Source organism: Garra rufa, chromosome 20, assembly GCF_049309525.1.
Source record: "Garra rufa chromosome 20, GarRuf1.0, whole genome shotgun sequence".
In the NCBI taxonomy this organism is placed as follows: Eukaryota; Metazoa; Chordata; class Actinopteri; order Cypriniformes; family Cyprinidae; genus Garra; species Garra rufa.
In genome coordinates, this window is record NC_133380.1 from 34,690,372 (window position 1) to 34,710,709 (window position 20,338).

Here is a 20,338-nt window from a genome sequence, read left to right on the forward strand (position 1 = left end):
TCTGAGGCTGGGACTCTAAATAGTGTTCTGTGCTCAAATTTTTACCATGGTGTTAGAAAACAAAAGAGAAAGGCTTACCAAAACAAAGTTACTGGGTTGTCCTTTTCACGTTTTCTGGGTTGGTAGATGCACTGGAGACCTGATTATAAAACATGGAAAAAGTCAGATTTTCATGATATGTCACCTTTAAGGGGAGACACTGCAGGCAAAAACACTGCACCTGTCAAGTTTAAGATTTTGGGCTTCTTGGTTTTTCACAAAGTGTTTTTCTCAGACTAGTGGAAAGAAAACATCCAAAAGACACTGTTAAGTGTTTCTTTTATAGCGCTTCATCTGTTACACTTACACACACACACACACACACACACACATTATACAACATTTTATTTCCCCCAAAAAAACAGTAAAGCAATATTATATATATATACAGTTGCAATCAAAATTATTCAACACTCCAGAGACTGCAGTAGTTTACAAATACAAGCTTTTCTGAAGATCCAGGACTTTAAAAAAATTGCATCTATAACCAATTACTGGCATATTAAAAGTGATAATGTCAACATATAATGTAATATTTTTGAGTTGTAGGATTTTTTAATAACACAGCTATGTCATAATTATTCAACCCCTGCAGGGCTTGACATTAAGCTTTGACATGTGCTTTAGTAAGTAAATTAGACATTCACTTGTCAGAGTAAAAAATGTACTTGTCCGGGGCAAAAAAAAAAAAAAGCCTTTTTTTTTTGTTGTAAATTAATCCATTCTGAAGCAATAGTCTCATCTCTACTCTATAAGGTCTTACTTTAATCTGAATATTTGTGATATTTGCCTTAAATTGATTTCTAGGACACTTTTTAACTTTATTTTCTTAACCTTACTAAATGCATGTCATCATTCACATCAAATTCTTACATTTTATCAATACATTCAATTAGAATAATTAGACTCTGTATGGTTCCCATTCAAATAAAAGCAGTATCAACAAACTCCATCTTTCCACTGCACAGGAAAAAACGAATCTGCATCTGTTTAATGAAGATAAGAGGTTCCAAAAATGCATTTACACAGTAAAATTGCAAATACTTAATAATGTTATAAGATTTTTTAACATATAAATCTAAAATGTTGAAAAAATGCAATACTTTTAAATATGAAACCGAACTACCAGTAGGTGGCAGTAAGTCACTGTCTTAATGAGTGAGTCACGGATTCAACCAGTTTGTTCACTGACTCACCCGATTCATTAAATTAAATGCTAAATCATTCAGTATTGAAACACCGCTGTGTGTTTCTCAGATTCGCGACTGTTCTGCTGTGTCTTTACTTTTTCGTTAGCAAAAACGGTCAGTGAAGTGTCTAAAATGCAAGTCAGTTAATATTAACTACTAGTTTATCGAACTACAGTTGTATAAATCAGTGTCACGTTTGCAATCGTAATGGTGCTTACTAATGGTGTTTACTTCTATGTTATGCAATATTTATCTTTTTTTCTACCGCGGTATGTTTGTTTCTTTGTGTATGCTGTTGCGCCTATTAGTTTTGATTTTCCGTGAGTCAGATAGGCTGCATGAGCTTGAAACTTGGTACTGTCCGTTTTCAGTCACTGTAAGTAATCCAATCAGAATCATTCTCACCAAAGTTTCGTTGCTGCGCTAGTTATCGTTTGTTATGAGGCGCCACGTAGTTTGTTATTGATGTTTTAATAAGGTTACTTGTCCGGTCGGGCAAGTAAAATTCTCTTTCACTTGCCCTTTCACAAAATCCGCTTGTCCCGGACAAGCGTTAATGTCGAGCCCTGCCCTGTTTAACATTGCTGTTTTTTAGTCACGTATTTGTATGGTGGGGAACAAAATTGTCTTAAAACATAATTAAGCCTTTAGAAACTCTATTAGAAAACAAAATTAGCTTGAGCTGTTACACATACATACAGTTAGCCCATGCATGTGTTGACGTTTTAGTAGCTAATATGACAAAGTCAACACAGCTCTCACAAAAGCTATAGAGAAGCTACAGAGAATAAATAATTGTATTACTTTAGAAAGTCTAAGGCTATATGAAGATTTCCAAGGCATTAAAGGTTCGTAGAGACACAGCTGGCAGCCTTATTCGTTAGTTTAAAATGTGTTGTACTAGAAAACCTTTGAAGGTGTTGAACAAAAAAGCACAATATCATAAAATGTTTGATCAGAACAACTGAGGAAAAACCTGCAATGTACAACCAAAGACTTGTAAGATGACCCAACGAAAGGAGGAAAAATATTTCAATGCAGTGTATAAGAAGAACACTAGACAATTATGGCCTTCGTGTTGAGACTAGGGATGCTCATTTCGGTTAATTTTCCTGACCGACAACCGCTGCTCGTTATCCGATCATTAACCGTTAACTGATAAAATTAGAATAATAAATTCGTTTAAAATAAAAATAGAATGCACGAGTATCTGTGATGATACATAAAAATACAAGCAAATGTTTTATTTTAACGTGCAAACAGCAGCATACAGAGCAACAACAAAAACTGCATTCATATACTCAAATTATCACGCATGAGCAGCGCTTCTGAGAACAGAGAAAATAAGAATGAATATAACAAAGAATATAAAAAGGCCTACACTAAATATGTATAAATTAAATAACTACCTAATTAAGATGACAAAACTAAAACACACTGAATCCTTCTATGCGCTTTGAAGAAAGGTACCGGTCTTGTTCTTCTCGTCGGACATAAAAACATATAGCGGACCAGCCTATACCTCAGTTTTTAACATGTGGACATGCTGTACAGATAGACTGGGACGCTGTCTGTTAACGCTTAGATCCGTGACAAAAACACTTCACAAAAATCCTTTCAATTTGCGGTTCGGGTCTTTTCATCCACTAGTCATATGTGGAGAAACGTGTTTTCACAGTGTACAATAGCCAATCACAGACATTTCTGTTGATTACATTATAGCAATGGCCAATCAGAGGCGGCTATGCTACGATCCTCTCACCACTCAAAGTGCCGGTTTCAGTTCTGCTGAATTCTATACCTCCACGAGCTCTCTCATAAAAACAAAGAAAGTGTAGACATGATGTAAATAAGAGATTCATTTACAGAGTAAAGGTTATTTTATTACTTTTTATTAACTTTGTGAGATTGCGATTAACTACAGTAATGTATGAGAGCTTTCCAGTGCTTGTAAGGGGAGCGCGCAGTTTTTAGACTATAATTAATTCAGAATTTGAATACATTTATTCATGGATTCACTCTCTGATAACCCAATATCGCCATTGCCATCATGTTGCATAGGCTACTTACACGAGTTACACAAACTAAGAGAAGTTAAAGCAGGTGCTTACTCAGCAAAATATGTCTTAACAGCCGCACTGCACGTGTCCACACGCTTCCGCGAGTAAACATTATTTTTTCTTTCACCATGCAGCAAACGTAAAAATTATAATATATTATTATTATATATATTTTTTAAACCGTTTAACTGATAGTAATAATCGGTTAAAATTCTTACTGACGGTTAACGGTTAAACGGTCAATATGAGCATCCCTAGTTGAGACATCTTGCCGAATACCACTCTTGACCAAGAAGAACAAAAAGGCTGATGTGAACATGTTAAAATTAATTTAGATAGACATGTGGAGTTCTGGAAGAATGTTTTATAGAGTGATCTGACCAAACTGGAACTTTTTGGACCTATGGATCAGTGGTATGTCTGGTGCAAAAAAGGCAGAGCTTATGAGCAGAAAAACACCATCTTCATCGTCAAACTTTGGGGAGGACCAATCCTGTTAGAGGGGTGTTTTATTGTAGCAGTAAGTGGAAACCATGACTGTATGAAGGACATCTTGGATTCTTTGAAGTATCAGGCCATTTTGGCAAGAATTGTGATGCCTTTGTTGCAGAGACTAAAGCTGATGATCAGTGGACTTTCCTGAAGGGCCATCATCCCAAAGTATACATCCAAAAATTTATGCTTGGTTCAAGGATCAGACATTGAATGTACTTGAGTGGCCTGTTCAGTCTCCAGATTTAATTCTCGTTGAAAATATTTGGTTGAATATATGAAGAAAGAAGTGGCAAAGTGAAAACTAAAGATTATGAGTGATCTGAAAGCTTTTTCAGGTGAGGAATGGGCCAAGATTGCAGTAGAGAGGTGACAGAAGCTTCAAAGCACTTACAGGCAGCGTTATTGGCCAAAATTTGACTTTCTCTAATAGTGGACTGATGCCTTTGTTGAGTTGCTTTTACAAAATTGTGTTCTCTGCAGCAAAATGTCTTGCAGGTCAAGGGGGTTGAATAATTTCGATTGCAACATAATAATTGTAAATTTAATTTATTGATTTATACTGTACTATTTCAAAAAGGTATTGTCAGAATATCAGCCGTTCTGCTCTCTAGATATCTCCCTGTTTTTCTTAAAAGTGTGCGTAAATTATTAAATGATTAAATGATATGGTTTCTATTCTGCATATCTTTCCTAATTCGGTAAAAGTGGCTATGTGATAATGGGCAGTTTCCTTTCACTCTTGACATTTTATGTCAGGGTCGTAGGCATTGATCCTTTACAGCCAAAATTATTTTACGGTCAGTTTGTCTTCTTTATGATGGGGCATCAATCATGCTGAACTCGTGCAGGGAAGGGCAGCGGTGCTCCTCAGTTAAATTCATACTGTACAAGCTCACAAGCGGCATGTTCTTGCTCACTAAGTATAAAAAACTTCCACTTTAACTTTATATTTCTGTTGATTGAAGATCTTCTACAAAGCGGCTGTAAATTTGAGAATAATGGTTGTTCTCCTCCCTACAAGCTCTGCAAGAATAGACCTTTCACTTGGACTGAACATTTGCGTTGTTGGCTCAGCAAACTTACTGCAGAGAACTTGAGCTTTCCAACGCTGAGCTTCTGAGCTGTCTAATGTCCACTTCAGCACTTTCTCTGAGACGATAACACCGCATTACCCCCGAACCAATGAGAGACCATCAGACTTTTTGGCAAAAGTGTTGCCATTAAGCTGGAAGCTAGACCAGGAACGTGCAGATGCTGGAGAGACAGAGGTCTTGCTGGCTTTTATCATCCTGAGGGAAGCACAGTCCTGACCTAGACGGAGTAACGATTAATGACAAGACTTGGTCTTTTGTATTCACTCTTATCTGTCTCTTTGTATTCACTTTGTCTGCCTCTCTTTGTATCTTTATTGATTTCCAGAATAATCAATGCAAATGCCAGAGAACCTAATAGTTTAATGTAGTTGTTTATTTATTTACAAATTTATTTATTTTAGAACCCACACATTTTGTTAAAAGAAAGAAATCTTTAATATACTTGTTCTTTTTGCAGGTTTTCTGCAAATCTTACAAATTCTGTAAAAGTGTGAATTTATTAAAGTGTTATTTTAATTAATTTTCTTAAATCAGTGTGAAAAGTCTTTATTTCTCTATAAATGTTTTTTAACATTGACATGATTTTACTTATTTGTAGTAAACTTAATATAAAATATATTTTTCCTTATTTATAGCAAACTTGTTATAAAAATAAAAATATGTAAAAAAAAATCTGTAATATTTACAAAAAACGATAATTGTACATTTTTATACTAAAATAATATAAAAATAATATATTATTGCTTTATTGCTATATTATTTATGTATAGTAAATTTAATATAGAAAGACAAATAAGTAAATGTAAATGTGTTATTTGTTAAAAAAACTTTTCACCATAACACTTAAAAATCAGATAATTCAACTGTTTTACATTTATACTAAACTTCATATAAAAAGCACAACAATTATTTGTCTAAAAAAACGACAAATTTTTATATGTAAGAATAAGCAATGCAAATGCCAGAGAACCTAATGGTTTAATGTTATTTATTTATATTATGCATTTATTTACTTTTGAACCTACACATTAATTTGTTAAAAAATAAATCTTTAATATGCCTGTCTTACAATGGTCTTTAAGTCTTAATTTGTGCTTTTCACAAACAAAGAGGTCTTAAAACAGTGCAAAAAGTCTTTGTTTCTCTATAAATGTTTTTTGACATAATTTTACTTATTTATAGTAAACCAATATAAAAATAAAATAAAATATGTAATTTGTAAAAAAAAATAATAATAATGAAAAATAAAAAAGATTCACCATAATGTTTAAAAGACAGATAATTCTACATTTTTATACTAAACCTAATATAAAAAGCACAACAATTATTTGTTGTATGTAAGAATAATCAATGCAAATGCCAGAGAGTCTAAAGGTTTACTGTAGTTATTTATTTATTTACAAATTGATTTATTTACTTTTGAACCCACATTAATTTGTTAAAAAAATAATTTTTTAATATACCTGTTCTTTTTGCAGGTTTTCTGCAAATCTTAGAAGGGTCTTAGAAGGGTTTATTTTAGAAATAAAATATGTAATTTGTAAAAAAAAAAAAAAAAAAAAAAGTTTCATAATGTTTAAAAATCAGATTATTCTACATTTTTATTCTATTCTATATAAAAGCACAAACATTATTTGTATTAAAAATACAAATGAATGTCGTTTGTAAAATTACTTTTTACTATAAATACTTATTTATAGTAAACTTAATATAAAAATAATTAAAATAAAAAAGATAATTATTATATAAAATATATTTTCCTTATTTATAGCAAACTTGATATAAAAAGAAAAATGTTTAAAAAATCTTTGTAATATTTAAAAATCTGATAATTGTAGATTTTTATACTAAAATAATATAAAAAATAATTTAAATATAAAAGCTAATTATAATATAAAGACATTTTCCTTATTTACAGTAAACTTAATATAAAAAGAAAAATATGTAAATGTGTTATTTGTTAAAAAACTTTTCACCATAAAACTTAAAAATCGGATAATTCAAGATTTTTACATTTATAATAAAATTCTAATAGCACAAAAATAATTAATATAAAAAAACTACAAATTGATGTCATTTGTAAAAATAAAAGGACTTTTCACCATAACATGTTTAAAAATCAGATAATCTTACATTTTTAAAGTGACCGCAATATAAAAATGTTGTAGTTAGTTACTATGCAAAGACAATATATATGTATTATTTGTAAAAAAAAAATTGTAAAAAAAATAAAAAAATAAAAAATAATAATAATAATCACCATAACACCAAAAAAATCTGATAATTCTACATTTTTATACTAAATTTAATATAAAAAGCACAAGAATTAAAAAAAGACTTTTCACCATAATGTTTAAAAATCAGATAATATAACATTTTTTAAATGAATGTTACATAAAAATGTGCTATTTGAAAAAAAAAAAAAAAAAAAAAAAGAATAAATAAATAAATAAAAACTTCACCGTAAATGCTTTTTAATTAGATAATTTTACTTATTTATAGTAAACTAAACAGTGTTATTTGTGAGGGGAAATTTTTTTTTTGACCATAACATTTTAAAATCATTATATTATATTTTTTTAAATACTAAACCTAATATAAAAAAGCACCAAAATATGTGCATAAATAATGACATTTTAACCATAACATGTTTCAAAATGTAAAAAAAATATGACTAATTTATACACTAATTCCTTGTACGCACTTTGTAGGAAAAATATATGCTTGACTATTTTAGATACATTTAATCAACTTGCTCAATCATTATTTGAATTAAAAGTCTTTCAAAAATATATGAAATCCCCATAAACGCAAATATTCTAATTCTTAGAACTTGCCTTGTGTTCTAATAAACTAAATTAGATTATTAAAAGATCGTTGTTTTCCTTGTCTTGGACATCGTTTTTCATTGACCAGATGTGTTTCTCTCTCCTCATGCTGCAGGTCTGGGAAATTTCCTCTGGGGAGATGCTCCTGTCCGTCCTGTTCGACGTCGGCATCATGTCAGTGACCTTTGACCCCTGCGAGTATTTCCTCTTCTGCGGAGGCAGTGATGGCAATATTTTTCAGGTGTCGCTCTGCAGCACGGTAAGGCCGGATTTTCATATCAGTGCATTTATTCTGAAAGCAGTCCGATGAGACCTTTGTAATAGAGTTTTTGTCAGCGTTGAGAAGTTGTTTATGAGACATTTAATTGGCTGATAGCACATGTGGTTTCATAAGCAATAATGCACCCTGTCTTATCTTTAGTCCATTAGAAGGAGAAGATCACAGTCATTTTAACTGGACTCCTGCTTGGCAGCGATTAGATAGAAATACTGTCCGTCAATTCTTCATTTCTTTTCTTTCACGCAGTCCTCAGAGTAAACTTAGTCAATTTCAATTCCTGGTGTGAAGCGTTTATATGCTGATCTTTGTGATCCTCCGTCCTGATACTTCATATGTCTCCTCAGCAGTGCTGAGAACTGAAGTGAGTGGTTATTTTTTTTATTTTTCTGGTGAGCTGTCCGTTTCAGTCCAGGTCAAGGCATCTTAGAGAAAAGCACTGGGTGCTGGAAGGCAAAAGTGGATGTGAAACCAGTGTGTTTCCTCACATTCTCACCTCGCCTCACCTTTACACTCATCTCAAAGAGAATTTCAGATGAAACGTATGCAGGTGTCATGGCCATTGTCAGTTTCACTTAAAGCCTATGTAGTTTTGCTGGATCATTGGAAGTAGGTTATTCCCCAGCAGGTGCTCAGGGCTATGAAAAGATATGCGGAAACGACTGTTTACAGAGAACATTGGCATTGGGAATTTTGTGAATTGTTGAAATTATAGTGTTTTAAAGAGGTCTCAGAAAATGCACTCATCCTCTTGTTGTTACAACCCAAATGTTTTCCTCCTTCTGTGGAGTGCAAGGAACTGACAAATACACCATTAGACAAAAAGCACCATAAATGAGCAGGGCTTGACATTAACACCCGCCAACCTGCCAAATGCGGGTGGATTTCATTAGTGGCCGGTAAGCAACACGAAACGACTAAGAGAGTGCATTTTTTCCCCCCTGAAAACCATAATTGTAAATTTGACATTGATTTTTACAAGCGTTCAAACAAGTAGTTAATATACATTTTAGTACAATATTGTCAGCGTTGCTCAATTTGGTTAACAAACATAGTTCAAAACAAAGATCACAGCAGAACAGTCACGCAACTCTGAGCAATGTACAACAGTGTTTCGTTATTGAATGATTCGCCGTGTCTGAATGAATCATTTGAGTCAATGATTCAGTGGTCTATTAATGAAGACGGGCACTTGCTTTATTCTTGAATGAATCAGTCGTCTGAATAATTCGTTTGAAGACATGACTCAATGATTCATTCATTAAGACAGACACTTGCTGCCACCTATTGGCAGTTCACTTACTTAAACTTACATACTTAAAAGTAGCTTAGCTTTGCGTTTTTTTTTCCAACATTTCATATTTTTATATATAAAAAACTGTTTTTAAACATTAAGCTCTTAAAATTATTTATACTGTTCCAATTTTGCAATTTAATGCTTTCATGTTACATTTTAGCTTCATTAAACGTGTAAATGCATCTAAATGCCACTCCAGATTTCTGTTTCTGCAGTGGAAAGATCGCCTTTTTACAGATTTCATTGGAAAAATGCCCTTTAAATAGGCAAAAAAAAAAAGACCTCGAAATTTATATTTATAAATTTTAGTACTCAGTAACTTTGGTCATATCTCACAAAAGTGAGTACACCCCTCACATTTCAGCAACCATTTTAGCATATCTTCTCAAGGGACAATACTATAGAAATTAAACTTGTGCAGCTTGTATAGCAGTATAGATTTACTGTCCCCTGAAAATTACTCAACATACAGCCATTATTGTCAAAATAGCTGGCAACAAAAGTGAGTACACCCTAAGTGATAACAGCAGTATGTTATTTAACCATGCAAAGCCTCATGTCCTATTCATCATGTTTATGTTCTTGTCTGTTTGACAGGCCCATACAAACTTGTGTATCTTCTATTAGAGCAGTTAAAATTTGGTGCTTTAAGTGCAGTTCTCTCATACTGACCACTGGATGTTCAACATGGCATCTCATGGTAAAAACTCTGAGGATTTGAGAATTAGAATTGTTGCTCTCCACAAAGATGGCCAAGGCTATTAGAGGTTCAGTAACACCCTGAAACTGAGTTACACTACAGTGGTCAGGGTCATACAGAGGTTTTCCAAGATGAGTTTCATTCAGAACAGGTCTTGCAAGGGTCGATAAACAAAGTTGAGCACTCGTTCTGTGCGTCAGGTGCAGAACCTGGCTTCAAAAACAGATGCATGAGTGCTGCCAGCATTGCTTTAAAGGTTACAGAAGTAGAAGGTCAGTTTGTCAGTGCTCAGACCATACGCCGCACACTGCAACAAGTCGGTTTGCATAGGTGTCATCCCAGAATGAAGCCTCATCTGAAGCTGGCTCACAAGAAAGCCTGCAAACAGTTTGCTGAAGACAACCTGTCCAAGAGCATTAATTACTTAAACCATGTCCTGTGGTCTGATGAGACTATAAGATAAACTTGTTTGGCTCAGATGGTGTCCAGCATGTGTGGCGATGCCTTGGTGAGGAGTACCAAGAAAATTGTGTCTTGCCTACAGTCAAGCATGGTGGTGGTGGTAGCATCATGGTCTGGGGCTGCATGAGTGCTGCTGGTACTGTGGAGCTGCAGTTCATTATGTAATGTACATTCTGAAGCAGAACATGATGCCTTCCCTCTAGAAACTAGGCCGAACAGCAGTTTTCTAACATGATAATGATCCTAAACACACCACCAAGATGCCAACTGCCTTGCTGAGGAAGCTGAAGGTGAAGGGGTGGCCAAGTATGTCTCCAGACCTGAATCCCATTAAGCACCTGTGGGGCATCCTCAAGCGGAAGGTGGAGAAAGCACCATGTGTCTAACGTCCAGCAGCTCTGTGATGTCAATATAGAGAAGAGTGGAAGAGGATCCCAGCAACAACCTGTGCACCACTGGTCAATTCCATGCCCAGAATGATTAAGGCAGTGCCATATAACAATGGTGCTAACACAATATACTGACACTTTGGACAAGTTCACTTAGGGTGTACTCACTTTTTTTGCCAGCTATTTTGACAATAATGCCTGTATGTTGAGTAATTTTCAGGGGACAATAAATCTACACTGCTATACAAGCTGCAAATTGACTACTCTTAAAAATATCCAAGTTTCATTTCTCATACTCATTCTCATTTTTCATACTGTAAAACGTAATTTCCCAACAACAAAATTGTGAAAATGCTGAATGGCTACTAATTTTGGAAAACCAGTCAAGCTCTGATCGTAAGAGTAGTCCACATGTCCCATGCACTAGCGCCCTATAATTTTCGCTATGTGGAAAATGTCAACGAAATTGCGTAATCCAGTCACAAAAATGGAATTTACTGTATATCGATATCTTAATTAGTGTTCTAAAGATGAACAAAGGTCTTACAGGTTTGGAGAAATTAATGACAAAATTTTCATCTTCGGGTGAACTAACACAACTCCAGCCGATGTGATCAATCTCTAGACATGTTTCCCTCTTGTGTAATGTCATAGAAATTAATTTTCTTTTTCTTTTGCTATTGCTGTTGGAAAAAATATGAAGTGTGAAAATGATATTGGTTGTAGTTTCCGTTCACTGCTATAAGAGTTTACCCAACCATGTTCTACTTCTGAGAACCCTGGAAATGAGAAAAGCGTCCAGAGCAGTTAAAAACTCCCTTAAATCATAAGAAGAAACATTTGGAAGACCCAACGTTTTCTGATCAGCACTTAATAAAAAGATTAATCTTATAGCTCTCACCATATGATAATTAAAGTGTTCCTGAGCTCATCTTGGGAAACTGCAAATCTAATAGGAGATGCCTGAGGCAGAATTTTTTTATGAATAAACACATTTCTTCTCGAGGCGGTGTTTTACGATTGAAGATTTCTTTCTTCTTTTTGTTTGTCTGAATGCGTGTTTTAAATTCCGCAGCGTATGTGAGAGAGAGAGGCAGCATGTGTTTCTGCATGTGTTTCTAAACGCCTATAAACTGAGGTGAAACTGTGTGCGATTCATTCCCAATCTGTCCAGATACATTCATCATCATTCTTAAACATTAATCAGGGCATTAATGAGCTGCTACTGACGTGCTTTCTCAGCCTCTCGGTTTTTCATTCTGCTCCCTGCGTCTGGAATCTCAGCCAGCCTTATTAGTCTACAGGGTTTCCTGATTTATTTATTTTTTCATGCCTCTAAAACCTTTCAAGATGTTCAAAGGCTATTCATTGATAGACACTTAATAATTTCGGTCTACTGTCCTCGAGTTGATTTCACAGTAAGATTAATTGGTGGGATATAAGAAACGTGAGGAGGCTTCGAACGTGGCGTCCTGACTTCTTTCCAAAACGTCGGCCTCGATCTTTGCGTTCTGATTGGTTTAGACGTTTCCCTTTGAACAGCATACAATCACTTGCCAGTAAAATGTGTGGAAAACAAAAAATCCTCCTCTGTGGACTAGATGATGTGCCTTTATGGTGTTCAGTGATTAGCTTTCACGTCAAAAATGATTATTTATTATGCAGTTTTGACCTCATACACTTCTCTTAAGCTGCTCTTCTCAGTCCAGCAGTTTCATTGACCTCTTCACCCTGTTGAAAGTGCTTCCTCAGCTCTGTTTCTTTCCCCTTGTTGTGATGAACGAGGGTTGAATTTGTCATATTTAGATAGAAAAAGGCCTTCTGACAGGAACGCTCAGAACTCCCTGCCTGCTTGAAGACGAAAGACAGAGAGGAAAATAAAAAGACGCAAGGAGAGAAAAATACAGAGTGAGAAAGTGTTACTGCTGAAGGTTTTTGAAATCTAATCCTGTCAGGGCTTTCTGCCTCAGAAAGACATCTGTTTAACTTAAACGCATGCTCTGCTGTATACAAACGCTTGATTATGGCGGCTTAACTTGCTTAGAGTTGATTTTTTTTCCGTCAAGGTTAGATTAAAGGAAAGGTTTAAACTCAAAAATCCTGTCATTATTTATTCACCCTCATGTTGTTGCACAGTCAAATGGCTTTCTTTCCAAACAATGAAAAATTGGAAACAATGTGCTGATTGCTCTTTGCCATGCAGTTAAAGTGAATAGGGGCTCAATAATGATCTCCGAAAGAAAAAATATAGTATATATACACACAAAAATCAACATATAATGTTTTAGTTAAATTGTAGCTGTGTTTTACTAAACTAAAACAAGGTAACAAATGAGTACAACATGGTCACAAGGGAATGAATTACATGGCCAACACAGCCATGAATTAACTAAAACATGGAAACAAATTAAAAAGCGAATGATTTATAACTCATTCTGCATTATGATTGGTCGGATCGCCTGTCAATCAAGCTGTTTGTGAAGGGTAAATTGCGGAATCCAGTCATAAAAATTAACTGTATAACACAGAATGTCACAGAATGTTCCAAATTTTGAATTAATTAATCAAAAGAAGGTTAACAGATTTAAAACCAAAAAGGGAAATGGACTAGTGTCTGTGAATATTATGCCGCAAAAGTACCATTTGAATATGAATCGTGCATGTTCTGTGGGTCTCTGTTTCACTTACTAGACACATACTGAAGCGTGTGTGACATTCACAGTGTTTTCAGCCTCTGCCGTCTCAATATATGAGTACATGAACACATAAACATAATCTCTAGAACTGCTGTGAGAGTCACTTTTTAATTTCTTTTGAGAAAAACTAATGTCATATCATATAGACCTACAAACTTACAGGTCTTTACAGGAACTCGTCAAAATAAAAGTTTGGTTTAACTTGAAGAAACTGTGACAGAAATATATTACTGAATGTAATGATAGTACTACTGCTAGTAGTAAAATTATTTTTAAAACATGATTTTTTTTAGTGAATATTTACCAGAAAAATTTGTTTTTGTATTTAATATTTTGTATTAAAAAGCCGCTTCCAAAGTCAATTTAGAATGTTACAAAAGATTTCAAATAAATGCTGTTCTTTTGAACATTCTGTTCAAGGATTCATAATTTTTTTTTTTTTTTTAGTTTCTACACTTTAAAGGTGCCATAGAATGGAAAATTGTATTTACCTAGGCATAGTTGAATAATAACAGTTGTGGACATTAGGGGTGGGAAAAAAAATCGATATTGCAATATATTGTTGTGCTCTCTGTCGCAATAAATAATCGATACACTAACGGCCAATATCGATATTTTATTACAACACAAAATCATTAATTTACCCGTCGTCAGTGTCACTGTCACTACCCAATATCTACCATTCTGTTTGCGGGGGGCGCAGTTCGAGTAAATAGGGGTAAAGTGGCGAAAGCAGCGGCCAGTGAAGAACACAAGTTAACCAACAACAACAGAGAAGAAGCGCAGAAAAAAGAGAAGTGAGAAGAATGGCGGAAAATAACGAAAAACAAATCAAAGACCCACCCGCTAGTTGAGCATGCTGATCAGTTAGTCTTCCTCAAGAAGAATATGCCTTGATGTGACCACTGTCCAGGTTAACATAAAGCACTTTACAGTAACTTACTACTGACGTTTCAGTATCATGGTTTACACATGTTAGTTAATGTTCATGTTGTTTTTTAATGTTCAGGCACTTTTATCTGTCTAGCTGTACAGTGTTTACATTTAAGACCAGGAGGCAGTGAGTTATTATGCAAATGTTTATTTCTTTGCACAGTGTTGGAAATGTTGGCATTAATAAATGCATAAGATTTCCTTATTATGGGTATTTTTTTCTTTTTCACTCACATATATCGTGATATATCGTTGATGAAATTTCTTCCAATATATTGAATATCGTAGATATCGTGAACCGAGATTATCATTATCGTGGGCCACATATCGCCACAGAATTGAATCGTGAGTTACCTGTATCGTCCCACCCCTAGTGTACATGGACATGACATACCTTGAGTCCGTCGTTTCAGTTTATATAAATCTGGTATTTGCAAAAGACCACTGAAAAATAGGCTAATCCTAACATAACAGCGACTATTACGTAAGATCATAGTCACGCCCCCAACATTTGCATAGCAATCATCAGAAGTTCTGCAGCTAGGCTATTGTGAAAAAAAAACAAAGCGAGGACAATAACGAAAATGGCCAATCACAGGAATAAATGTTACGTTCCAGGTTGTTCAGGAGATGTTAAGTGCAGGGATAGGTCAGTGTCTGTAACTTACTCAGAAAGGCAAGGCGATCTAATAAAATAAGGCGAGCCACTGAAGGGAGCTTACTGCTAGTGGTAGCCTGTTATATTGCAGTACATAAGATTTCACTTACCACATAAACGGAGAGATGACTGCGCGGACGAGGGCGAGTGATTTACAGATCCTGAGCATCACTAACAAGCATCTAAACTTATGTGGTAAGTACTGCCGCTGCAGTATAACGTTACACAGAGCACATGCGATCACAAAAGTGAACGTAAAATGATTGAAAACGGCAGTTTCAATAAACCGCATATTAATAGTGGCTCGAGCTCCCTGATTAAATATATGTTTTCCTCCATGTGCGAGCTACTGAAATGAGTCGCTCTGTGAAACAGCCAATCAGAGCAGAGCTCATCATTATTATTCATGAACCTTCCAAATAAGGCAATAACAGACCATTTCATTCTAGGGACAAATCCAAGGGTTGTAAATGGACCTGTAAAACTGTTTCTGGAGAATTGTTGCACTTTCCTATGCCATATACCTTCTATGTAGATATCAGAGAACAATTTAAAATATTGTATCAGTGCATTCTATGGCTACCCTGGAAATCCAGAGGTCTCTTGAGAGCACAATTTGAATTGTCTATGCAAGACACTCTGGCATCGAGCAATGATCCACATTACTGCATTACGTAAGCAGTTCTGGGAACCAATCAAATCGGTGTATCTGATGTAGGCGGGCCAGAGGCGAGCTAAGCTGATGACGACAGCGCTCCGACGTCCGGAATCATTAGTAAACAGATGAACACCAGTTGTTTGAAATGGCGTTGGCCACTACAATGATCAAGTTAGACTTGGCTTTTCATATAAAAGAGGAACAGAAAACCACGCTCGAATCGTTCCTTTGTAAGAAGGACTTTTTTGCTGTTTTGCCGACTGGATACGGCAAGAGTTTAATCCATCAGTTAGCTCCGCTGGTAGCTAAGCGTATGGGGCTTAGTGAAAACTTAGTGATTGGTCGTGGCGTTATCCAGTTGCGTGCATTGAGAGTTTCAAATGCATGCTTGGTGCCGCCCCTCCAGTTAGACACTTTTCATTCCTCGATGCCAGACCATTAATCTTAATAGATTAGGGTCTGGATTTTTCCAGGCTATTCTATGGCACCTTTAATATCCGATTTCAACACTGCTAATAATACAAAAGTTTCTTGAGCCACAAATCAGCATATTAGAATAATTTCTGAAGGATCATGTTACACTGAAGACTGGAGTAAATTTAGCTTTGCATCGAATGTATAAATTACATTATATGTTATTTAAAATCATAACAATATTCCACAATATTACAGTTTTTTTTTCCCTTTGAAACCTCATAGATGATGAGCATTGATCCACATGTGTGGTAGCTGTAGCACACAACGGTTTCAGATATGATTTGGTGCAACGTTGGGGATCTACCATGCATAACTGACTTTTTTGAACACAGTCTCTTCAAGTAATTTTAAGCAAAGACATTCCTTTAATCAAATCAAAAACTGCTATTCTAAAACCCCATTAGATATTCCAGAGGGAACTCATGGCCTGAAATTGCCAATTCTTTTCTGGGTTTCACGACTACAAACTGAACAGCTCTATTATTTGAATTATAACAAGGTCTCTCAAAACTATTTTCTCCCCCTAATCACATGGATTTTATTTCCGGACCACTGTGATGTCTGTCTGTATTTAATGTGCAAATCTCAATATGAAAGACATGCGTTTCCTTCCAGAGCGGCCAGAGATCTCCTGCTGGCTTTAACTCTTCCCGTCATGTATTATTGATGCTCCTCATGGCCAGCCTTTAAAGAGGTGATGTAATGATTTGAGTCAGCAGTGGTCCAGTCCAGGCCACCGTACTTCTCCTACAGCCTCTTCCTTAATTAATGCCATTAAGTCAATCGATCAGACCGTTTAGGAGACAGTCGGGGCTAAATCCCCTGCTACCTAATGGAGACTGCAGGACGGAGCGTGATTGTGTGTGTACCAGGACTGTAAGATAATTTGCTCTAGCCGGTGATCAACTATTCAGCTGCTCTAGTTGGCATAAAAACATGTACATGATCAACGAGTGTAGAAACTCTCACACTGACCCCAAGCCAGCAGGCTGTCATTATTGTTGACCCCTGTTAGCGTTCTCTATATTGTTATAAATTATCTTCTCTTTTCTTTTGCTCTTTTTTTTTCCACTTTCTTTCCTGCTTGGCAGAGTTTAAGCCGGGATAAAACCTTCCAGACGGACAGCGACGGCAATCAGGTGTTCAAAGGACACAGGTGAGGTTTGTCTGTGCCTTTTTTTGTCACCCATGTGTCTGTCTTCGGTCATTATTTCAGGAAAACACTTGCTTTTTGTGCCGGAGCCCGAAGTTCAGTCTGTGAAAGGAAGAAAGGTGAAAGTTTCTGGCTTCTGCTCTGGAGCGAACTCATTTTGGATTAAATCCCTTCTTTCTGTGCTTTGTGCAGAGGCTCTGTCTGTGAAGCGGTGCAGGCAGGAGGTGTAATCATAGCTTCCATTTGCTGTGGTGTTTTCAGGTTACACACAGCGAGAAGCGCAGAATTGGCGGATGCTGGTGGCAGAAAGGGTGTCATTTTGGCATTGTACTGTAACAAACACATGTTCATTTATGTGACAACTTAATGCAGCTTGAGAACATAATGTGTATGTGTATAATATATATATATATGTGTATATGTGTGTATATGTATATGTGTATATGTGTGTATATGTGTGTGTGTGTGTGTGTGTGTGTGTGTGTGTGTGTGTGTGTGTGTGTGTGTATATAATGTAATATTTAATAATCAAGTTTGTCATCAGCATCACATCAGCATATTAGAATGATTTCTTTAGGACCATGTTACGCTGAAAATGTGCTAAAATTTAGAAGAAACCTCAAAGAAACCAGTTTCTTCCACATAAGCACCATGACTCAAAATCATGTCTTGAAAATGTATGCTAACTCCCACACCATGATTTGATTAATTATTTTTTCCATACATAATATACAGTGTTATATAGGCAGACTTTGTTTGTTTGTTGAGCAGATAAACCTGTACAGATCTGCACCTACACTCTCTACTATAACAGTCTCTCTCCTCCTGGACAGAAATCTGGTGACATGTCTGTCTGTGTCCATGGACGGGACCCTCCTGCTGTCCGGCTCCAACGACGAGACTGTCAGGATGTGGGACGTTCAGAGCAAGCAGTGCATATGGTCCATCAACCACAAGGGTAAGCATCAAGCTCCCTCTCTCTTTCTCTCTGCATGATTCCCTTGTCTACAGGCTAGATCTGCTGTTTGTACAATCACCCGTCAAGCATCCCAGCATCCTTCAGTGCTCAGCCAGGCTCGCTGACTCTTCCTCCTCCTTCTCTGGCAGCTTGACCAGTCTGACGTGCCATTAGACACCTGCGCCTTTTTCAGTTTAGGTGCCTGATCTTTGGCGCTTCGGCCGTGACTGGCTGGCAGTAGCACGGGAATGATGAGATTCTGCAGTGATAGTGACACAGCGTGCTCTGTTTTGGTTCTGATCCGTGAATACGTTCTGTCAGCGCCGCTCGGGTTTGACAGTAGTTCACCCTCTAAGGAACACAAAACAACCTCATTTTCCTGTTTGGGTTCCCAGGGTTAGATTTTTCACTCTTCTATTTCTGTCAATTATGGAAATAGTGCAAAAGTGATATATGGAAAAATTCTAGGACACTTGAGGAACCAATTTAAGCAATTTTATAGTCAACATGAAGTCATTTTTTGGCCCTGTTAGCTTTCTATTTCTTGTTCCTGGTCTTATTGCGCACAGTTCACCAGTTCACACTATTTCTTCTAAATAAAAAACAAGATTTTTCCCTGAGAAGACTTTACTTTTTAGCTAATATTTGGTTAATCCCAAATAGGCATTTTGGCTTTATTTAAAACAACTCTATATTCAACACACAGTATATTATATTACAATATTATACACAGTCAAACCAAAATTTATTCAGACATATCAACATCTATCACAATATCACAGTTTATTCGCTAAAGTTTAGAAAATGATAATAAAATATGACAGTTAAACTGTGTAAAAAAAAAAATCATCTTGATCATGTCGGATAAATTTGATAGAAAGGTATGTAAAAAAAAAAAAAAAAAACATGGTCAGGTCAAAGAGTCAAATCAAAATTTTTGGTCCCATATTTTGATAAATTTTACTGGTAGTCCGCTGTATAGAAGATTTTTAGGTATAATATGTCACAGTTTACTTTATTTTGCTATCCTCACTTACATAAATGAACTATAGTGTCCTGCACCCACTAGTTAAAAAAAATTATATCTGGTGTCTGAATAATTTTTGGTTTGATTCTATTAACATAACTGCTTCAATGTATATTTTTAGAAGAGATATGTACATACAGGTGCTGGTCATATAATTAGAATATCTTCAAAAAGTTGATTTATTTCACTAATTCCATTTAAGAAGTGAAACTTGTATAATGTATACATTCATTCCACACAGACTGATATATTTCAAGTGTTTATTTCTTTTAATTTTGATGATAATAACTGACAACTAATGAAAACCCCAAATTCAGTATCTCAGAAAATTAGAATATTACTTAAGACCAATAAAAAGCAAGGATTTTTAGAAATCTTGGCCAACTGAAAAGTATGAACATGAAAAGTATGAGCATGTACAGCACTCAATACTTAGTTGGGGCTCCTTTTGCCTGAATTACTGCAGCAATACGGCGTGGCATGGAGTCGATCAGTCTGTGGCACTGCTCAGGTGTTATGAGAGCCCAGATTGCTCTGATAGTGGCCTTCAGCTCTTCTGCATTGTTGGGTCTGGCATATCGCATCTTCCTCTTCACAATACTATCTACGGGGTTAAGGTCAGGCGAGTTTGCTGGCCAATTAGGAACAGTGATACAATGGTCCTTAAACCAGGTACTGGTAGCTTTGGCACTGTGTGCAGGTGCCAAGTCCTGTTGGAAAATGAAATCTGCATCTCCATAAAGTTGGTCAGCAGCAGGAAGCATGAAGTGCTCTAAAACGTCCTGATATACAGCTGCGTTGACCTTGGACCTCAGAAAACACAGTGGACCAACACCAGCAGATGACATGGCACCCCAAACCATCACTGACTGTGGAAACTTTACACTGGACCTCAAGCAACGTGGATTCTGTGCCTATTGGGGTTTTCATTAGTTGTCAGTTATAAT

At 35.8% G+C, this 20,338-nt stretch overlaps 1 protein-coding gene across 1 annotated transcript in view; it reads left to right on the forward strand.

Moving 5' to 3' along the window:
• The first annotated feature begins 7,825 nt into the window (after positions 1 to 7,825).
• Positions 7,826 to 20,338, forward strand: part of LOC141293692 (WD repeat-containing protein 18) — a 61,446-nt gene continuing 48,933 nt past the window's right edge. The window contains exons 1-3 of the mRNA XM_073825745.1: positions 7,826 to 7,965; positions 17,345 to 17,409; positions 18,240 to 18,364. Of these exons, the coding sequence (XP_073681846.1) occupies positions 7,846 to 7,965; positions 17,345 to 17,409; positions 18,240 to 18,364 (310 nt within the window). The 5' untranslated portion in view covers positions 7,826 to 7,845. The remainder of the gene's footprint in view (positions 7,966 to 17,344; positions 17,410 to 18,239; positions 18,365 to 20,338) is intronic.